The sequence below is a fragment of the Chelmon rostratus genome, chromosome 8 (genome assembly GCF_017976325.1).
Source record: "Chelmon rostratus isolate fCheRos1 chromosome 8, fCheRos1.pri, whole genome shotgun sequence".
Lineage (NCBI taxonomy): Eukaryota > Metazoa > Chordata > Actinopteri > Chaetodontiformes > Chaetodontidae > Chelmon > Chelmon rostratus.
Genome location: NC_055665.1, coordinates 22,416,248 through 22,436,742, shown reverse-complemented (window position 1 = coordinate 22,436,742; position 20,495 = coordinate 22,416,248). Strand labels below are relative to the sequence as shown.

The window sequence follows — 20,495 nt, the reverse complement described above, 5'->3', positions numbered from 1 at the left end:
CGAAGAAATGGAATGAGTGACAATTTATTTTTTTACAAAGTAACCTGCACAGTTTTACATAGCATACAAAAACTTACAGTGGTATGAAAAAGTATCTGAACCTTTTGGAATTTCTAACATTTCTGCATAAAATCACCATCAAATGTGATCTGATCTTTGTCAAAATCACACAGATGAAAAAACAGTGTCTGCTTTAACTAAAACCACCCAAACATTTATAGGTTTTCATATTTTAATGAGGATAGCATGCAAACAATGACAGAAGGGGGAGGAATAAGTAACTGAACCCTCACATTTAATATTTTGTGGCCCCCCCCTTTGGCAGCAATAACTTCAACCAGACGCTTCCTGTAGCTGCAGATCAGTCTGGCACATCGATCAGGACTAATCTTGGCCCATTCTTCTTTACAAAACTGCTGTAGTTCAGTCAGATTCCTGGGATGTCTGCCATGAATCGCTGTCATGAGGTCATGCCACAGCATCTCAATGGGGTTCAAGTCTGGACTTTGACTTGGCCACTCCAGAATGTGTATTTTGTTCTTCTGAAACCATTCTGAAGTTGATTTACTTCTGTGTTTTGGATCATTGTCTTATTGCAGCATCCATCCTCTTTTTAGCTTCAACTGTCTGACAGACGGCCTCAGTTTTTCCTGCAAAACATCGTGATAAACTTTTGAATTCATTTTTCCATTAATGATTGTTGATGATAAGTTGTCCAGGCCCTGAGGCAGCAAAACAGCCCCAAACCATGATGCACCCTCCACCATGCTTCACGGTGGGGATGAGATGTTGATCAGCTGTTCCATTTTTCCTCCACACATGACGTTGTGTGTTCCTCCCAAACAATATAACTTTGGTTTCATCAGTCCACAAAATATTTTGCCAAAACTTCTGTGGAGTGTCCAAGTGCCTTTTTGCGAACATTAAACGAGCAACAACGTTTTTTTCAGACAGCAGTGGCTTCCTCTGCGGAGTCCTCCCATGAACACCATTCTTGGCCATTGTTTTACATATAGTCGATGTGTGCACAGAGATATTGGACTGTCCCAGTGATTTCTGTAAGTCTTTAGCAGACACTCTAGGGTTCTTTTTTACCTCTCTGAGTATTCTACACTGAACTCTTGGCTTCATCCTTGGTGGACGGCCACTCCTCAGGAGAGAACAGTGCCAAACTCTCTCCATTTGTAGACAACTTCTCTGACTGTCGATTGATGAACATCCAGACTTTTAGAGATGGTTTTGTATCCTTTCCCAGCTTTGTACAAATCAACAATTCTTGATCGCAGGTCTTCAGACTGCTCTTTTGAGCGAACCATGGTGCACATCAGACAATGCTTCTCATCAAGATAATTCTTACCAGGTGTGTGTTTTATAGTGGGCAGGGCAGCTTTAAGCCACTCATCAGTGATTGGACACACACCTGACTTAAATTGTTTGGTAAAAATTGGTTTCAATTGCTCTTTCAGTGTCCTTAGGCAGAGGGTTCAGTTACTTATTCCTCCCCCTTCTGTCATTGTTTGCATGCTATCCTCATTAAAATATGAAAACCTATAAATGTTTGGGTGGTTTTAGTTAAAGCAGACATTGTTTTTTCATCTGTGTGATTTTGACAAAGATCAGATCACATTTGATGGTGATTTTATGCAGAAATGTTAGAAATTCCAAAAGGTTCAGATACTTTTTCATACCACTGTACATTTGTCAGGCTGCCCTGAATTGCTGATTAGACAGATTGAGTCTGACATTCCTAGTTAATAAGACTATACCAAGTTAGATGCCTTAATTTGCTTCAATACAAAAATACTGTCCATCCAGAGTCTTTTGATATACCTTTCAAAAATTCCTAAAAACTGTTCAAGTCGAACATCTCAATTCAGTGAGTTGGTACATATTATGTATATCAAAGAAATAAAATGTAACTCATCATGACAACTTTCATTCCTGTTTCTGATGCCTCGGATGGAGCTGGTCAGAACGGCCGTATGTGGCTGCATAAAGCAATCCTGAGGGCACTGAGCAGGATACACTGCACAGGTACAAGTCATTATTGGTGAAAACATGGCGATGCGGCTCACTTGAACTCTGTTTTCTCGCTGCTGGTAATTTCCCACAGGTGCAATGAGGACCCTTGAGATTTTGATCCTAATCAGAATGTAACTCCCTGCTTTCGTACTACTGCCTCCGTATGAATTTCCCTGTCACTGCTGGATGGTGCAGAGTATCAAAATTCTGTTTAGAATCCAGAAGAAAAAAGGTGTACGGTGACGTTTCCTTTCATTAACATGGCCTTCCTTTTGAAAAGGTGACCAAGTAACTGCCTGAAGCCAACCACGCTGTAATAATCAAACTTCTCTTTACTCATGGGACTCAGGGAGATGTGCAGTGTGGATGTATGAAACAGCTGAAGAGTTAGAGGCCACACTTATTCGTCTGCCTGCTCAACACGCTCTCACTGAAGAACACAAAGACAAAAACCCACACCAAAACAAAAGCAAATCAATCCACATTCAGGGAGTCGTTCACTGGCACTGATGGCACTGAATGCACCACCAGCTTTGTGCAACACAGTCTTTAATTGCACTTCAAGACACTATGAGCAACATTTTGAGAAATTCCATGATGTGCCTTCAAAGAGTCTTGCCACAGGCTGCAGTGGCTGCGTGCTTGTGACCAGCCAAAGCTACGTTACTTTTCTTTTTTGTCCTCCTGCTGCGGGAGCACCTGAGGTGAAGATCCATGAAGCACAAGCAGTCCGCACAGAGTGAGAGAGATGCCCACCCACCACAGAGCTGCGTGGGTCTCTCCAAAAATCACCCTCCCCAGGACGGCCTGGACACAAGCAAATAAACTCACTGTAGCACAAAGACAAAGGAAGGAAGTCTGACTGCTTTCACTAAAAGCACACGTCTTTTCACAGACTGGGTGAAAGGTGAATACCAGACCACCGCAGGGGAGTGCTGAGAGCTTACTGAGGAGATGAAGTTGGATGCAGTGGTAGTGACGGTGGCCCTGGCTGAGGAGGAGCAGTGTCGGAGAGCCTTCGAAAAGAAGGTCCACATGACGGCGTTACAGGTGAACAGCAGGCCTCCACACAGCAGCCTCAGGGGGACGTGGAGCTGCACGCACGCACGCACACACACACACACACACACACACAGGTGAAATGAGAAAGCAGCAAGGGGCTACATAGTTACACATGGGTGACAAATTAAAGGACAGACCTCCTATAGGTTCAGATGGTATTCCTTTAATTTGCCACCAGACTGTGTGTACTGTATGTAACCTTAAAACCATGTAAATGCCTTCTTCACAGCAGGCAGAAATAGTGGGCAAAGCACAGGCGTAACTAGATAATATTACATTCTATATTCATTATTAGTTATATGAATTACACCTCTGCCTTCCCTTTAACATGAAAATGTCTGCAGTGAAGGAGCTGTATAAAACTTCTGCCTATTCAATTGGTCCTTCACAACCACGTGATTTATTTCTATTCTACACAACACGATGAAACCAAGTGATATGTTTAAGTAAGCATATTTATTTCTAACATGTTCCCAAACTTCGACCAGGAGAAGAAGTTCTGACAAAGAGCCACGGAGGCAAACACAGAGGAATATCTGATTACACTGACATTAGTCTCACCCAGTCACAGGCTCCACTTCCACCGTGTGCCTCAGTCCAGCCGCTGAGCCCGGACTCACACAGGTCTCTCAGGTAGTCTGCACCGAGGGACAGCTTGGCAGACAAGGAGGCAGCGGCCCCCAAAAAACCCGCAACTAACGCGTAAAAAGACCCTGAGATCATATCTGAAGAGAATGAAACACACTACACTCACAGGAGTCCATCACAGTAACTCCCACTGACAACAGTATCAGGTATGAATTAAAGGATATGGACCGAGGTAGAAAGTTTCAAAACAAAACCTCGAAAAGTGCTTAAAGATGCCACATCATTACAGCTATTCCCAAAAATGTCCTGTCAGTTTTAGTTAACCTTTACTAATGATCTACACCACTTTAGAGTAGTCTTGTCTTTCGGTGATTTTTTCTTTTTTTGCCCCCAATAAATTTTATTCTGAAACAAAATCGTTTTTCCGATCACATTTTCGCGAACTTAACTTCAATTTCATTCATCCCCCAATCACAGTAGCTCCTGAAGTCATGTGACTATCGGCGGCACATCTTAATGACGTATGTTTTGGTGAAACCCTGTGCTAATCGAAAATCTACTTAGGCCTGTAATTCATGTGAGTTTGTTTTGTATTACTCGTTTGCAATGAACAAAAGCAAGGCCAGTGGCGTGTCATGGGTGAAACCAGCGGAACCGTCCTTTCTGAAGAAGTTTAAAAACGATGTTGGTTACAAAGAGGGACCGACTGTTGACACTAAGGTACGTAATGGTTTGGCTTGTTTGGCTAGTGGTGTAAGCTAGCAGCCCAGAGCGCCTTAACGTTAGCTCATTTGAGTCTATGAAATATTAACATTAGGCAAACAAACCCGATATGTTTTACAAGCTACATGTTCTATTGTACTGAGTTTTAGTGACCGTGTGCTGATTGAAAAATTCACTAGGGAACAAAACACAATCTCCGCATCGACCCGTTCATTCAGATCACATAACGCCCCCCTCCATTGGAAGGGGGTGTCGATGCTCATCCACCGCGGAGAATAGAACCGTATTAAACGGGCTGACTTCTCTCACGGGCTGCCTGTCTGGTAAAGTAAACCTCTTTGTCTGTCCGCCCGCTCAGCGCCAGCTGATGCCAACACTGGACGATGACAGCGGGAGTGATCGAGAGGATGAGCTCCCTCAGGTCGTGGTCCTGAAAGCCGGAGACCTGACCGCAGAGGAGGTGAGGAAGGTCAAGGACGGAAAAAGTGGTGGAGGCGGCGCAGAGAAAGGTAAGACTGAGCGTGAGCCATCTGTTTGTCAATAGGGCCTCTTTTTTCCACTTGACAAGAGGAACAGTGCGGTCCGGTTCAGTGTTTTAATCACTGCTGATAAAACTTAAGATCACTGAGATCATTTTTACACAAATTGAAATGATGCTGTGTTTTGTCAATGAAAACCGCTGCCTTTTTAATGAATCGTGCACATCCATCTTGTCCACAGGTGATGAGCCTCCTCCTGATGGTAAAATCCTTTTCAAGAAACCAGCCAAGCGCTCCTCCTCAGAAAAATTCCAGGGCATCACCGCCAGCTCCAGCAAAAAGAAGAAGAGCGATGGCGGAGCGAAGGAGAAGGAAGAGGAGGAGAAGAAGGAGGTGAAGTCTGGAAAGCAAGTAAAAAATAACAGCCTTCTGTCATTTGGTGGGGATGAGGAGGAAGAGGAGGACTGAATGTTACTGGTGAAATGTAAGACTGTCAAAACGCTCTGTGACAGAGAGGAATCATAATGACATTTAAACATCAACGGTGAAGTGTTTCATATTAGGGGGAGGGGTGAAATGAACAGGTTCTGTACTCTACTAAACAGATGGGTCTGGACTTCATCCACAGCTTTTTTTAAAATGCAAATAGTTTGCATTTCTTAGCCCACTGACTACAAATAGCCTGCACTCGATATTACTGACGACTGTTCCGTTCATTTCAGCTCACTGTTAACGTCATTTGCAGAGATTCAAATACCTTGAATAAGAAATCCATCACAATGGACATCTTGGTTTTTTTTTTTGGCCTCCATGTTGTTTTCTGTTGTTCCCTGTTTCCAGCGTGTTCATGATGTTGAATGTGACACACCAGAGAGGCAAACTCAGTTGCAGCTAATTGCATATTTTCTATCGGGTTTACCTGTGTTTTTAAAAGTTTTGTGTAAAAGTGGTATCAGATTGTTTATGTAATGAACAGCAAATAAGACACTGAAACTCTCTTGATACAGCATTTGTTAATTATATCCATTAGACTTCATCTGAAGCTCTTGTGATTTGAAAATTGTTCTTTTGAATTGCGATTTCAGTGAAAAAAAATGTTTCAGTGCTAGGAACAGCATTGCATTAATGAGCTTTGTCTGCATTCTGAAAATCTGACCCTAAAGATAATCGCAAACAATGGATGTTGCTAGAAGAAGATTCACATTTGGCCCGATCAGCATTAAAAATGTCACAATGTCCATAAAATTGTCAGCTGTCAGACACCACTCAACTGTCCCATGAGAGCTCGTGAACGCACCAACAGGGAGTTTTTCAGAAATGCCCCAGCTCATAGCTTCATTCCAATAGTATATTAATTCATCTCTACCAAAAAAGGGAGTAAGAAGTATTGAGCTATATTATTAAAGTTGACTTGAAGTTGATTTTCATCCAGTACTGAAATGAATGGACACCCATATAAAAACCTTTGGAAATGTCAAGTTCAGGCTATTTGTAGTTAAAGGGCTATTCTATGTATAGTCCTTTTTCATTAAACATATAACATGAGAACACGGGCAGCAGTCATTGAAACAGAGTTATGAAGTCAGAGCGCACATTGTCCAGAGATTTCTGCAGTCAGAAACACAGGAGCGAGGCCGAAGCTGTGCTTTTCCTGTTTGAAGGTGCTCCTCAAAACATGTGGTCAGCACTCAGTTCCACACAAACTATGCAACTTCATCTGATAAATGGAAATCTGGCAACACCAGGTGTAAAACACATTGATTATTAGCGATGAAATTTTTTGACCTATTTCGCACTGATCAGCCATCAGATGTTTGGAATTAGTTTAACTACCAGTAAAACATTGTGAGGAACAGGAAAAAAAGAGTTTTTCCTTCTTTTTACATTTGACGAGTGTTATAGATTTGCAATCTCTTGTGATGAAATCCAAACTTTTAATGAGAATTTGTCTTGTGTTCTTGGTGCCTTCCACTTCAACATTAACATTTTCCATCAAAAACTGACCCTGTTAAGACCACAGTTCCAGTAGCTTCTGGTGTCTGCACATTGCTACAGACCTCCTCATGCATGGATTCAGAACTCATGTCGGGGTGAAACACCTGCCTCTCATACATTTTAAAATCCTTTGTTGCTTTGTGTGTGAATCCCCAACTCGGGTTCATTTGTATCTCTGTGGTGTTATCAGAACTGTTGTGTGTTTGCAAGTAGTGTGGAAGTGCTCAGTGTAGAATTTTTAATACATTCAATGATGTATTGAATGCATGAATATATTCTAGCTTCGGCAAAGGAGCTATAACAGTTTATGTACAAACGATGCATTCTTGTCAATGCAGTTGTATGATTTTAAAATGTGAATCTGTTTTTATGTTGTGCATTTTTAGGGAATGGTTGAAATATAAAACATTAAATCAGCTGTACAACATCCTCTATTGTAAGCTCATTGTTTTCTGTGTGTGTGTGTGTGTGAGAGAGATGAGTCTCTGCTGTGCTTTGTGTTTAGTTTGGGGAAATATTGCACATTTCTACTGTCAGGTAGTCATGACTCGTGAATTGTTAAGTGACCAGCCAGAGTTGCAGGTGAGGAGAAAGACTTCACCTCAGAGCCTTCAGTCAGTGCTTCACAGGACTGCAGTCATGAGTGTATTTTAAACCTTTAGTTCAGCATCCACAAGCTCCATGTGGATTGCATGAAGGTGTTAGAAGTATTTCCTCTTTCGCATTCAGCTTTAAAAGGAAAAGTTTAACATTTTGGGAAATACTGCTTCACTTGCTTTCTTGAGAGTTAGATGTGCAGACTGATCACTCATGTATGTGACAGCGGTATCAATCTCCTCATCCAGCTCTCAGCAAGAAACCAAATCATATGTCCTGAAAAAGTGAACCAAGTATGACATATTAACTTCAATTTTTAAACGCACATTAGCTGCACGTGTTGTGGTCAGGGAACTAAACAGGCACCCAGAAGCTGCACAATACTGACATAAAGCTCACTGTAGTGGTATACAGTGTTTTTTAACTGGCACTGAAAACAACTGAGAGGAAAAAGATTAAAAAAAAAAAAGATCAATTTCAAATACACTGTAAGCAGATGTGAGTATAAGCTGAAAGAAGTAAAAACACTGTTATTTCAACCTCTTTATTCAAAAAGGCATGTTTCATTCTTACACCTGCATCCAGATCATTACAATTGATGGAAGAAACCTTTGAATTAGAAAATCAAAACAAAATAAAATTCTTGCATTTTGTGATAGGACGCTACTCCCGCTTTAGTCATCGCAGCCTCCATCGTCCAAGTAATAAATACACTCATCTACTCTGTCGAGCTCTGGAATTCTCTGATTTTTTTTCTGTTAAGGCCAATGCTATCCTCTCCACCTGGATTTAAGTTGGCGTTCTTCTGACAAAACCTCACAACAGAATCAAAGTCGGCTCACGCAGGATGGATACGTTTCTTGGAATATCTTCAAGAAAGAAGAGTAAGGCGGATTAAATCATGGGGAAAGTTTGGTTGAGAAAGGGAACAAATTACACTCTCAAATCATAATAAATCACACATGTAAGAAATAGCCACTTTTATGCCACTGGTTGCATGGCAGAACAATTGATTTAAAAAAGAGTGGAAATTCAGCCAATTAGAGAGAATCGTAGAGTGTGAAGGTGTTTTGAAAGTGCCCCTTCTTTGTGTGGAAACAAAGCCACGTCCTGCTGACAGCTCAGAGGACATTCATGCTCTCTAAATTCATTAGGGAATAAGCAGCGGGGGCACAGAGTGTTTGATGCTGTTACTGTGCCTGTGAAGGGAGAAGCAGTCTGGTACCTACAGAGTGCAGCGGAACATTTGACAAGAGATCGAAGGGGATCAGGTGGACACACGTCAGTCTGTCAGGTGTCCACTGATCAAAGGCGAGCACCTGACAGACTCACAGCAGGTTGTGTGGAGGAACTCTTCAGCTGCGTGTTCACCACAGGGTGCTGCTTTCCATTCACATTGTTTTCAACTGGAAGAGTGTTTCAAATGCCCCCGGCCACAGATGGCTGAAAGGCTTTCAAATGTGAGCAAACGAGGGCTACACTTCTAATGGCTTTTTAATGATCACACTGGCAGACATGACAGACATCCCGTTAGCATATGCTACAAGCAACAAAAAGCAAGGACATGGGCCCCATTACTTTCAAGTGGTAGTGACTCCCCAACGATTTACAGTCACTCTCACATCCAGTGGCACTCAATCCAACTCGCTCCAATTTACCTTCAGGCAAACCAGGCTGCTGACTAAACCTGCAGCCAGAGTTATCATTAAAAACAAACACACACATGCTTTTCACTGCTTTTCGTCTCTACATTCAGTTTCTCACCCTGAAGCTCAGAAACACATGTGCATGCACTCCGCTGGGGACTGTGTGAGCAACACATTCATTCATTAATCATCGTCCAGTGATAAAATGCAGACCTGGCTTCCCTAAAGCATGTTAAACAAAGATATGCTATACCCACTGAACTGCAACTGACAACTGATCGGGGTTCAGTGTGGTTCAACTGTGTATGAATGTTACAGATAAGATCAGCACACACAGCTTGAAGGATAATTCTGGTATATTACAACTTGAGTCTTATGTTCATAGTTTTAGTCATCAGTTCTGTCAGTTATGATAATATTGTACTCACTGAAGTCACTGCTGAGATCTGGGAACACGGTGATTTCACTAAAACAAAGGGGACGTGCAGACAAGAAAGTCGAGCATTCTGACGATCAGACAGGTTGTAAACCAGCCAGCAGTTCAGCCAGATGACCTAAACCACTCCACTGTACTACATCAAGTTCAGTTCACTCATCACTCCCACGTGAGTCTCAACTTCATGGAAGTGCTGTATGAAATTGCTGGAAGACCCCTTTAATTAGAGGTAAAACACGTGAGTGCACCTGAAATGGTAATATCCCTTCATTCTAGAGGACAACTGTGTGTGCACAACCATGGCAGATGGAGTAGATCAAAGCTGAACCAGGAAGTAAGTTGCTAAACTGAGTCATTTTACTGTGTGTCTTTGTTTTCCAGTTGTGTTGGTCTCACATGGAGGTTGTTTAAAACCCATCTAATCACCTGACTGCTTGTGTTTCTTGGCTGGCCTTGACTTTTTACTGACGTCACTGTGGCGACCGTGCTGAATAAAATGTGATCATTACTGACAGAAACTAGTTGTAATAAACGTGAATTTTCCTTAAAGTAGCCTGTGCAGTCTGGTTCTAAGATGATATGTGAGGCTGTATGAGGAGTGATGGCTGCTCCTTGTTGGCACATGTGTGTACTCGCGTACTCCTGTTAGTAATGGAATCGTGAGGGAAATGAAAAACTTACTACTGAGTATGTTCCAACACCTGCACCTTCCAGAAGCATCTGAGCACAAACACATACCTCTGAAAGGTGCTGTAAGTGGTCAAGACTAAAGAAGCAGGTGTGTTTGTGTGTCCCGCCTGTCCAATGAGAGCAGGTCTCGGGTTTCAGCGCTGAACTGGGGACATGGTAGAACAGTGGTGTACTATCTGTGGGCTCTACAGCGTGTTATTTCTATCTGAATGATGCGATGCATAGAGCAGTCCCAAGCTGAGTCCCTGGATTAAGGACAGTTTATCTCCCTCTCTCTATCACGTTCAAGTACAAAAAGAAAAGCGGGTCAAAGGTCACAGTTCCTCAGGTTAAAACCAGTGTGGGGAGGATCTCAGACTAGCCAACATCCCCTGTTCTCGGCCTCCCTGACCCCAGTTATCAGGTCAGCGGTCAGATGGGGTTCGACGCGTTCTCCGAGGTGATGGTAATATTTCCAGCCTGGACCTCCAGGTGAGGACGTGCGGGATGACAGGGATCTGGAGAACCTCTGGTGTTCTTTATTCATCTTGATTGGTGGATTTACTGTTGCTGCTTGTTTTTGTTGAAAGTTTTGTTTTTAAGATTTTTCCTCTCTCCCGTCCACAATGTGCCTCTGTTGTTGGTAGACTTTCTATAAAGATTTCTTGGTCAGTTTCTTGCCCTTCTTGAGGGAAAGCTTGTTCTTGATGTATCCCCGCTTCCTCTTGGCTGTCTGCAGAGGAAGAAAAAAGGTCCAAAAGCACTCTTCAGGAACCACTTCAGTATCAGAAGGCAAATAAAGGTTCTACATTACTGGAACAAACTTTTTTCAGTGAGAGATGCAAGACACTGTAAGACTGTATCAGTATGTGTTTCACAGAAATATCTGTACTGGGATTTATAGTGAACACGTCTAGGCTCTGCACCAGCAGTTGAACAAACGTTAATCTGCTGACAAAACATAATATAAAGTATATAAAGTATTTATATACAAATATAAAGTATTTAGTGTATATATATATATATATATATATATATATATATATATATATATATATATAAACATGATTCACATTAACTGAGTGTGAATGTGTGAATAACAGCCGTGTAGCTCTTAAGGGTGAAATGAATGGTCTATATAAAGGGAAATGAGGTCCAAATGAAAATAAAGTGGGTCTGAAGTGCCTTTAAAAAAATGAAAGCGTTATGACATGAATCTGGGCTTTTTTTGCCATTTTGCACTTTTCAGACACTCCTAACTTCAGCTTGTTAGTTTCTTGTCAGCTCAAGTCACACAAGCCGCCAAGCTCCAACATCAGACCCTGAGGTTAAGATGGTAGCTTTGACACATCAGGGAGAGCGAGTTCAGCAATGTTACTGTAAAAACTGGGATGCTGTTCACATCTGGTAAACACTCATTATCTAATCATATCTGAATAATGTATTTGTTGTTGTTTACATCCTCACCACATCGTACACATTACACATGGTTAACTTGGCAGCATACTGTGTAAAAGGGCACATTATGGCTTAAAGAAACACCACGTTAGATCATTACAGAGCTGTCAGGAGATTGGTTTCAGGCTGAGGCGCTCTCATCAAGACTGCTAAAGCTCCTTCAACATAAAACAAACACAGCTTTACTGTTGTTTGCCCACTGAGAACAAGCTCAATCCACTTTTCTCAGAGTCTGCTGCCACAGTTAGATCAGACATAGTCCAGAGGTTGAAGAGGATCCCAGCTTACCTTTTTGGAGGTGTACTTCTGCTTAGTGGTGTCAGTGCCTCGCAGCTTGTGCTCTACGCGGTCTCTGTTCTCCAGCTTTTTGACCTTATAAATCCTGACCAGCCAGTGCTCTGAGGTGAAGGCTTCCTCCAGGTGCTTCAGCTTTATGTCCTTGTTGCCGATCTCAGCATTGCGTGTTCGGTCAAATCCCGGTGGTGTCCGGAAGTCCAGCTTAACAGAAAATGAAGACACATGAAGTTGTTTGTGTCTAAATCCTATTTGTCCATTTGAAACTGTTTCGTCAAACTCGTTGTAATGACACAGTGGTCTTTGCAATCAATTATTATGTCAGTTTTTCTAAGTACATGCTGCAGAATGATTACTAATTTGGACATACTTGCATTTCTCCAAAGCGGTAGTAAGACATTTTGTACATAAGGCAGTTGAGGAGGGTGGGGGAACCAGCTTTGTCCACTCTGAACTCTCCCTGCGGGGTAAAGTAGTCACTTTCCTGGGTTGACAGGCAAGACAGGGAGACAGATGGAGGGAGAAATACATGAGCTCGCACACACTTTGATCCATGACTGAAATTCATTTTGCAGGGAAACAACTTGAAGCAGACTTGGTTACTGATCCTTCCCTCAGTATTCCCTTCAGAGAGCACATCAAACATTCATATGACTTCCTCTCAGCAGGCATTCCACCATCTCCGCAGTAAATATTTAACAACCGCAGCAAGCTCGCCTTTGATTGGTTTCTCCTAATAGAAATAACCCACTGAAGTGGCTGAAATACAGTATGTGTGACGTCTCTCACCCTGATGTCCCTGGGGTGCTCCCCCTCAGCGATGCGCACCATCCAGAGGAACTTGTTGATGTCATCGCCTGAGTAGCCAATCACCCCTCCAAAGATGATCAGGACATAGTCAACATCCAATGACTTCATGATTTCATAGGCTGCACTCTCATTGGATGACATGGCTTTGCCCACCTGTAGGAACACAAAGACACAGCAGTTGTATAATTTGTTTCATTAGACAGAATTCACATACAAAACTACAGTAAGATTAAAGGGACAATGCGCCAATTTCACACACCAACGGTGGCTTTGCCGGAGTTCATCAACTCTAAGAAAATAACCCTGATGATGTCACCATGATGGTGTTATCTCCATTTGGGCTGCCTTCACCCAGCAGGGAAGGGTCTTGCAAAGAGATGCTATCAAGTTGGAGTTTGGGAAGTGTAGGTTCCAGTGCTGTTGGAGCTTCACCCATATTAGCAATTCAAAGTCAGGATGTCTTATCTATGTCCATTTGCTGCTCCTTTTTTAACATGTCTTATGAGAGTCTTCTCTTAATGAAGATGTAGCACTAAAACACTGGACTGTCCCCTAAAAGATGACAGTATAACACACACCAAATGTCAACTGTCATGGATATAAGGTCCCACTTTCAGTCATGTGCAATGCAGTGCAGTGATATAACATTATGTCCACTTGGTGGTGCAAGACACCAAGGCAACAAACCTGAGTTCCACATGGTGATTGGAAAAACACAACCAGGAGCTGTTAAACTAAATAATCATGGAGAGTGGGGGCAAAGAAAAGTGAGAAGTAGTAAAAACACAAAGAAACAAACAAAGCTATAACAGTAACAGTCACTGATTTCCACAGGGATCTTTGCAGAATTATATTTGAAGTGGCTACAATAGATATTTCTAAAATAACTATGTATCAAATGTATTATTGTGAAAACAATGTGAAAGAGGTCGTGATGAACGTACAGAGAATTACCAGCTGAATCTGCAGCTCTCCTCGGCTTTATGGAGCTTTATAGTGACTTTAATCTCCCAGTGTAGTCAGTGGAGGAGAAAGAGAGAGCTAAAAGAGAGTGAACGTTGGCCTGACATTCATCAGGTGGACAGAAACTCCACTCCAAATGAATGATAATGTTTGATTTAATTTACACAAGCAACTATTCAGTGTCATCAACTTCAGAAGTATTAATATGTCACTGTTGTGTGAATATTTTTCCTGGTTTGTACTTTGTTATCACAGGTTTAAAACAAATTTGTTTCAGAAACATCAGTGCGACATCATCAGGGTTATTTTGTCCGCCATGACAAAGCTCTATGTAGTGCCCTTTTTCATTTCTCTGAATTCTGTGTGCACATTTAGAATGTGTCTAATTGTGTGGCGGACGAATAAAACAAAGAATAAAATAAAAATATTTAAATTGTAATGAATATCAATTGATCATTATTTTTTATCAAATGCATACAGCCACATAGTCTTCAACAAACTTGTGTCTTGCATCTGCTGATGTGGTTGCACTTCTGAGAGTTGGCTGAAGTGATGAGCTCTTAGTATCACGCTGCCCCCTCTTTGTTTTTTTTTCCATTCTGCTTAGGTATTGTGACAAAAAAACCCCACTTATGATGGAGGGATACCTCTGATGCTTTTGTTGAAAGATATCTGGAATTTGTCAGTTTCCGCAATATTTCGCCTTTTACAGTTGATTCAAGCTTTATTATCAAATTCCAAGATTACATCCATGTTTTCTGCACAGCAGAAATCATAAGGCCCTTATTATACATTTCTTTTCACAGGCTGAGTAGTACTCCACGTATATTTTAAATAACCTGATCCTCATGTGTAAAATCTGTGGAGCAGGCCTTTATCAAACGGTTACTTTTATTAAATCTGTGGCATGAAACTGAGGTTAGATGTAGTCATCAGTATTACAGGCGTAGCAGCTCTCACCAGTGCTATGTGACTGTTGTTCCATGTGTTGTTGTCGACCAGCGTGGTTCTGTTTGCCATGCCTGCTATCTGGTAGCCATAGTCCCACCAGGACATCACTCTGGCGTGCTCGTCTGTGTTCTGCCTCAGCCAATAGTAGGCCTCCCTGAAGTCATCCAGGATGTTACGGGAGCTGGATCAGAAAGTCACACATGAGTAGGGTAACGACAGAGTCAGAGGTGGAGAGTAAGTCACAAATAAGTCTATTTGCAAGGAGTATATACTATAAATATTAAGTCAAGACTTATTACTTAATATCACATAATCACAATAATAATATCTTATAAAAATATGTTTGACAGTAGAATAGCTCTGCTTGAAGGAAACCTGCAGTTTCCATTTGATGGTGGTCTATTATCTTTAGTATATTATGCTGCAATAGTTTGTGTGCTATCTGTGGAGAGGAGAGCCAGTTTGGATATGTTATGGTCTGAAAAGGTGTTAAACATCTCTACAGAAGAACTAAATACTGTAGTTTAAACCCAGAGCAGAACTTTAGAGTAAACTTCAGAATAAAACAGAAAAAGATACAAAACAATCTGCCAGGTGGAGAAGAGGCCTTTTATGCATCTATGAGCAGGGGCCTAAAGCCTTCTAATCCGTCCAAGCTCAAAGTACTGAAAGAGACTACTGCTTCAGTAGAAAGTAATTCCCCTGAAAAGTGATGACAACACGGTCTGTGGATTAATGGGAACATGGTTTCTGGAAAGATGCTACTGCTGAATTTTTTAAATGCAATTTTTCATTGCTGTGAGTACTGCAAAAAAAATCCATTGTGTTAAATAAGTAGAGGCAGAAATCTCAGAGGTGGGTTCAGTATGTCAAAACCTGGCCAAAGAAAACAAAAACTCTGCATGGCTACATAGCACAATAGGTAGAGGAAAATAATTGTTGTAATTTGGGTGAAGTGACCCTCCACAGAGCTGCTAACCCTACAAGAATCCAATTAGTATGGCTGTCAGTGGGTTTAGTGTGTAGTGCTCTCGCGCTGTGCTCTTGTGAATAATACAACCAAGTTGCAAACAAGAATCCATATGGTCTTTTGGCATGAAAATGTTCAAACTTTAAACAGTGAAACGGTCTTACTGTCAGTTTTCACCCAGAACATACTGGTATTGTTAAAACTCTCACCCATCATGGTTGTATGATGCCAGTACAACACTGGGGCTGGAGTAGGCGTTGCTGGTGACCCAGGTGCAGTGGACGGCAAACATCATGAGCAGCATCAGCATCAGCATGGTGACAATGGACTTGATGTTGGGGCCCAGGCCCTCCTCAGCCTTCTCCTGCTCTGATACGTGTTTACGCACCTTACCAGCCTGCAGGGGGCGCACGCACACGCACACACACACACACACACACAGGACACTAGCTGTAAAGGTTACTGAAATCTAACGAGACAGTATCACTGTAAAACTGAGCTGATAATATACTAGAAGACTGTTATCTGTGCCCGTTGAGACAATTCTCAGACAGACAATTAACTGTTGTAGCCGTTTTGTGGAGGCCATTCAGGAGACCTGTGATAGGCTGGATATAAATTATTCCCAATCTGGAAGAAAAGCAGCAAAAGGATAGCAAAAAAAGAGGACATCAGTGCTATTTGGTTTCCCCAAAAAGGAGGAGAGTGATGAGGCTTGATTTTTCATTTTATCATAGATACAAGAACACATTATTCTCAGTCAAATTAATTTACCATAAGATCCATCCAACAAGACAAGTGCTGTTCAGATGGGTCTATAAAATCATAAGAGGAGTAGCTTCTGACCAAGTGTCTACAAACAATAATATTTGGTAAATTATGCTGTGATCTGCCGCTTGGATTCAATACTTTTTCACCAGTGGCTAAAAAAATAATTTTTGATGGGACTAGGAAAGAAAATATGACAGTTGTGGCTTTTTATTTGTTTTATCATAGAAGAGACAACAGTATATAGACAATAGAAGCTAAATATTTAGATAAACTTATGTGGTTTTTGGAATGTAACACACTTCATACTTAACTAATACAGCAATCGTTTTGTTTTGTGCACAGCACACACATTGTGTTGACTGCTAACCTTGTCATAGAGGTTTCCAGCGTTCTTCCTGTCGTCCTCATCGCTGCTGTCCTCTGCAGGCGGGGTCTGCCTCTTCATGTCATCTCCCAAGTAGTGTTCAAAGACGCTGGAGAAGGCCACGGCCGACAGCATGCACACCACCGGAGTCAGAGTCAGCATCAAACGCACCATTACGCCGGCAAAATATACAGCACTGATGGCATACAAGGCCACTGGTGTGAGAGAAGACAGAGACAGGGAGGTTACAGGTGAGCAGGATGTTATGATACAAGGCGGATGAGTCTGATTTAATTTGAACTATAAGTCAGGTCAGGTCATATTACAGGCGCGCTGTCTCTCTGCTTTGTTGTCTAACACGGACCTGAGATTCAGACATTCCTTTCCTCTGTACTAACAGTGATCTCACTGGCAGGTGGAAATGAGCCAAAACAGAAAATGTAACAGCAGAGAGAAAATACATAATCAAGCACAAAGCCAAATTTTTGTCTGTGCATTTGTGGCTGTATTAATGGAGTGTTTTCAGCTGAACTGAGATCAAAGAGCCTTGGCGAAATGATGAGTAGGAGGCAACAGGTAGAGAGCAAAAAGAGATGAACACAAAAAACTGACTGAGATAGAGCAGAGAAGAAAAAGCAAATAATTAAGAAAGCAGTGCAAGGCGGAGGAGGAGGGCAGGGAGAGGGTTCATTCAGCCAAAGGAGGGCAGCAGGAGACTGGACTTCATGTTGGCGTACAGGAAGGTCACAGATATGTTTAGACGAGGTGTTCTTGGTTGAGTTTAAAAACCTGTGGCTGCATCAAATAGACAGAACCAAAAATGAGATGAATTAGTCATAAGTGACAAAATCTAATCAAACTAATGTAATGCTCATAATACTGGCTTGCAAACATCACATCCATTTAATGTTCAGTTGCTGTTCATGGTTCAAATTAATTTAACCAATGAACTACAGGACACACGCAGATTTAGAAACAAAGCTTACGCATGACAACGAAATAAGCATCAGCAAATAAGAGACTATACTGATTATGTCAGAAAATCATAATGCGGCAATGGAAAAACAGCAAAAGAAATTGTAGAGAAGGAAACAAGAAAGAGTATGTGTGATACCTATGGAGATAAAGCAATAGAGGCACCACTGCTGCAGCTCACTGCTGTGGACGCAACTAAAAAATAAATCTATGATTGATGCTGCTGGCAAATATATTACGAACAAATCCAGCACACTCTAGTCTGTCACAACAGTTATTATACTGCACAATGAGGCTTATACACTCACAGAGAGGTTTCCAGTCAAGGGGTATGAGTTGTTTTGGGATATTTTATATTATACAGTGCTACACTCGCAATTTGCCCATTCTGAGTTTTTTCTTTGGAGAAGAAGTAACACTACAAATACAACATTGTGAGTTTATTTAACTGTTATAAATGATATAAGATGCCCGTACCACATTGTACAGAAAGTACTATGTGGAATGGGCAAGCAGCAGTTTTTATAAGATTTTCTAAATTACCTTGGCTAACATGTACACCAACACCAATAAACAGTAAATGTGATCTGTCACATCTGGCAGGTAATATGGGCCATGCTGATGTATTAGTCAGGCTCTACGAGGTATATGCATAATAATGCTCTCTCAAGCGTGCTCTTTCTTAAGCATACAAGCACAAAAAAATGAATTTCTTTGCACATTTCTTAAGAGCCTCTATGTAGGGAGATCATATTTCTCTCAGGTGGCATAGTGCAGAAACATTTCTGTGGCACTTTCCTGTTAAATATGTTAATGAAAACATCAGTTCATGAGAGATAACCAAGTAATAGTGCACAGTGCCAAGTTCTCCCAGGAGTGTGGTGGAATATGCACACAGTCACGAAAATGTGTGAGCAGACACAAAAGACTAATTTGACACTGTTGTCTCTTTTTCCTGTGTCTACTTCTATCACAGTGCAGTTTTATTGGACAGTGTGTGGTACGCTGTGTCAGAATAAGGGACAGCCTAAATGAGATGACTGAGGTCTGGACTGCTTTCTCAAACTGTAACAAGACAAACAAACAGAGAAGGAAAGAGCAACAGAAGGAGCGTGTGAGCTGGACTGCTTTACTGGCTGATGTAATATTCACACACTCACTGACACAAAAAATCCTTTCTTAGCACACGTCACCCAACGATATTCTGTCAGTGATATCTTTAGAGTCAGAAAGTGTTGTCAGGACACCAGCTGTTCCACTTCAGCACCAGGCTGTATCACAGCTATCACATATACTGACCAATAATACCCAGGGTAATGTGCAGAAATCAAATGATCAACCACCCGAGATGAGCACTCTAACGTTTGTGAGCACCAGTAATCCTCAAGATCACACAAAGGAGACAGTTTGCTCAATGATGATCCAGTGAGCAGGAGCGGAGGAGGCAGTTGAAAGCCCTGAAAAGGTGGACCTTAAATTGACATTTTTGTTATCAATTTTTTGTGTTATTCTCGAACTACAGTCTGCATGGGTCAGTAATGAACCTTCATGCTCAAATATGTAATGTAGAGTATATTATCAAAGCAAGGCACTGTTATGTTATATCACTACTTATACGGGACTTTTAAAGGATAACTTTCAATTTTTACAACATGGACTTTATTTGTAGCATTAAATACGACCATTTAGACACCCAGACAACTTTGGTGGCATTTGGAGTCGTTTTGAAGAAATTAGCCACAGAAGAGCGGCGCGTATATCCGTATAATGCGAGTAATTGGGGCACCCGTGCGTAGCCTCTATAAACGCATAATCTGCGGCAAAACTCGTTCATATTCCAATATTTTGTTGTGATATGCTGGTGCTATTCCCCTCTGAGCCCGTGGTGGCATGTTATCAATATACAGAGTCTCGAGGAAACTACTTCTGACGTGGATGACGTCATTTTCAAGCGCCGCGCGCTGCGAGCAGCCAGCCCCAACACGGCTAACTCTGCGGCGGTCAGCTAGTTTAGCTGTAGTTCGCGACTGTTATTTTTCACAAAATGGATGAATATTTTTCCGACTCTGAGGTGGTGGACGATGACTTTGTTTACGATGGACGTCCTCACCGTTTTGAGCCAGAGTACACGGACGAGGAGCTCGTTGAAAGGAGGACGCGGAGGCAGAGAGAGGAACATCATCCACGTCAGAGGTAGTTTCCTCGAGACTCTGTATATTGATAACATGCCACCACGGGCTCAGAGGGGAATAGCGCCAGCATATCACAACAAAATATTGGAATATGAACAAGTTTCGCCGCAGATTATGCGTTTATAGAGGCTACGCACGGATGCCCCGATAACTCGCATTACGCGCCACTACTCTGGGGCTAATTTCTTCAAAATGACTCCAAATGCCACCAAAGTTGTCTGGGTGTCTAAATGGTCGTAATTAATGCTACAAATAAAGTCCAGGTTGTAAAAAACGAAAAATTGATCATTAAAAGTACAACAGACAAATGTAACCTCGATGCATACAGAGCATGACATTCATTACGCCAGTGGCAAAGTTTCACATGAGGGACAACTATATAATATGGTGAAAGCCTTCCTCCTTGTTATTTCAGGCATGTTCAGGCATTTTCTAAAGCTCGTTGTCTCCAGCTCCACCACGACACTTCCATCACTAACAAACGCTGCCTCGATCATCAATCCTTCAATACTGGATCACAGTCTGATTGT

The 20,495-nt window shown here is 41.8% G+C and overlaps 3 protein-coding genes across 3 annotated transcripts in view; 1 reads left to right on the top strand and 2 right to left on the bottom strand.

Moving 5' to 3' along the window:
- Positions 1-1,693: 1,693 nt before the first annotated feature.
- tmem42a (transmembrane protein 42a) lies at positions 1,694-3,857 on the bottom strand. Its single transcript, XM_041943272.1, has 3 exons — positions 3,646-3,857; positions 2,970-3,116; positions 1,694-2,829 (listed from the first exon to the last, which is right to left on the bottom strand). The coding sequence occupies exons 1-3, from the start codon at positions 3,805-3,807 to the stop codon at positions 2,686-2,688; spliced, it is 453 nt and encodes a 150-aa protein (XP_041799206.1). The 5' UTR covers positions 3,808-3,857; the 3' UTR covers positions 1,694-2,685.
- A 353-nt stretch (positions 3,858-4,210) lies between these two features.
- On the top strand, positions 4,211-7,290 carry kiaa1143 (KIAA1143 ortholog). Its single transcript, XM_041942183.1, has 3 exons — positions 4,211-4,392; positions 4,754-4,904; positions 5,116-7,290. The coding sequence occupies exons 1-3, from the start codon at positions 4,279-4,281 to the stop codon at positions 5,340-5,342; spliced, it is 492 nt and encodes a 163-aa protein (XP_041798117.1). The 5' UTR covers positions 4,211-4,278; the 3' UTR covers positions 5,343-7,290.
- Positions 7,291-7,996: 706 nt separating this feature from the next.
- Positions 7,997-20,495, bottom strand: part of LOC121610189 (dolichyl-diphosphooligosaccharide--protein glycosyltransferase subunit STT3B-like) — a 68,012-nt gene continuing 55,513 nt past the window's right edge. The window contains exons 10-16 of the mRNA XM_041942182.1: positions 16,802-17,013; positions 15,873-16,060; positions 14,703-14,874; positions 12,759-12,932; positions 12,340-12,453; positions 11,964-12,173; positions 7,997-10,950 (exon numbers count right to left, since the gene is read on the bottom strand). Of these exons, the coding sequence (XP_041798116.1) occupies positions 10,870-10,950; positions 11,964-12,173; positions 12,340-12,453; positions 12,759-12,932; positions 14,703-14,874; positions 15,873-16,060; positions 16,802-17,013 (1,151 nt within the window). The 3' untranslated portion in view covers positions 7,997-10,869. The remainder of the gene's footprint in view (positions 10,951-11,963; positions 12,174-12,339; positions 12,454-12,758; positions 12,933-14,702; positions 14,875-15,872; positions 16,061-16,801; positions 17,014-20,495) is intronic.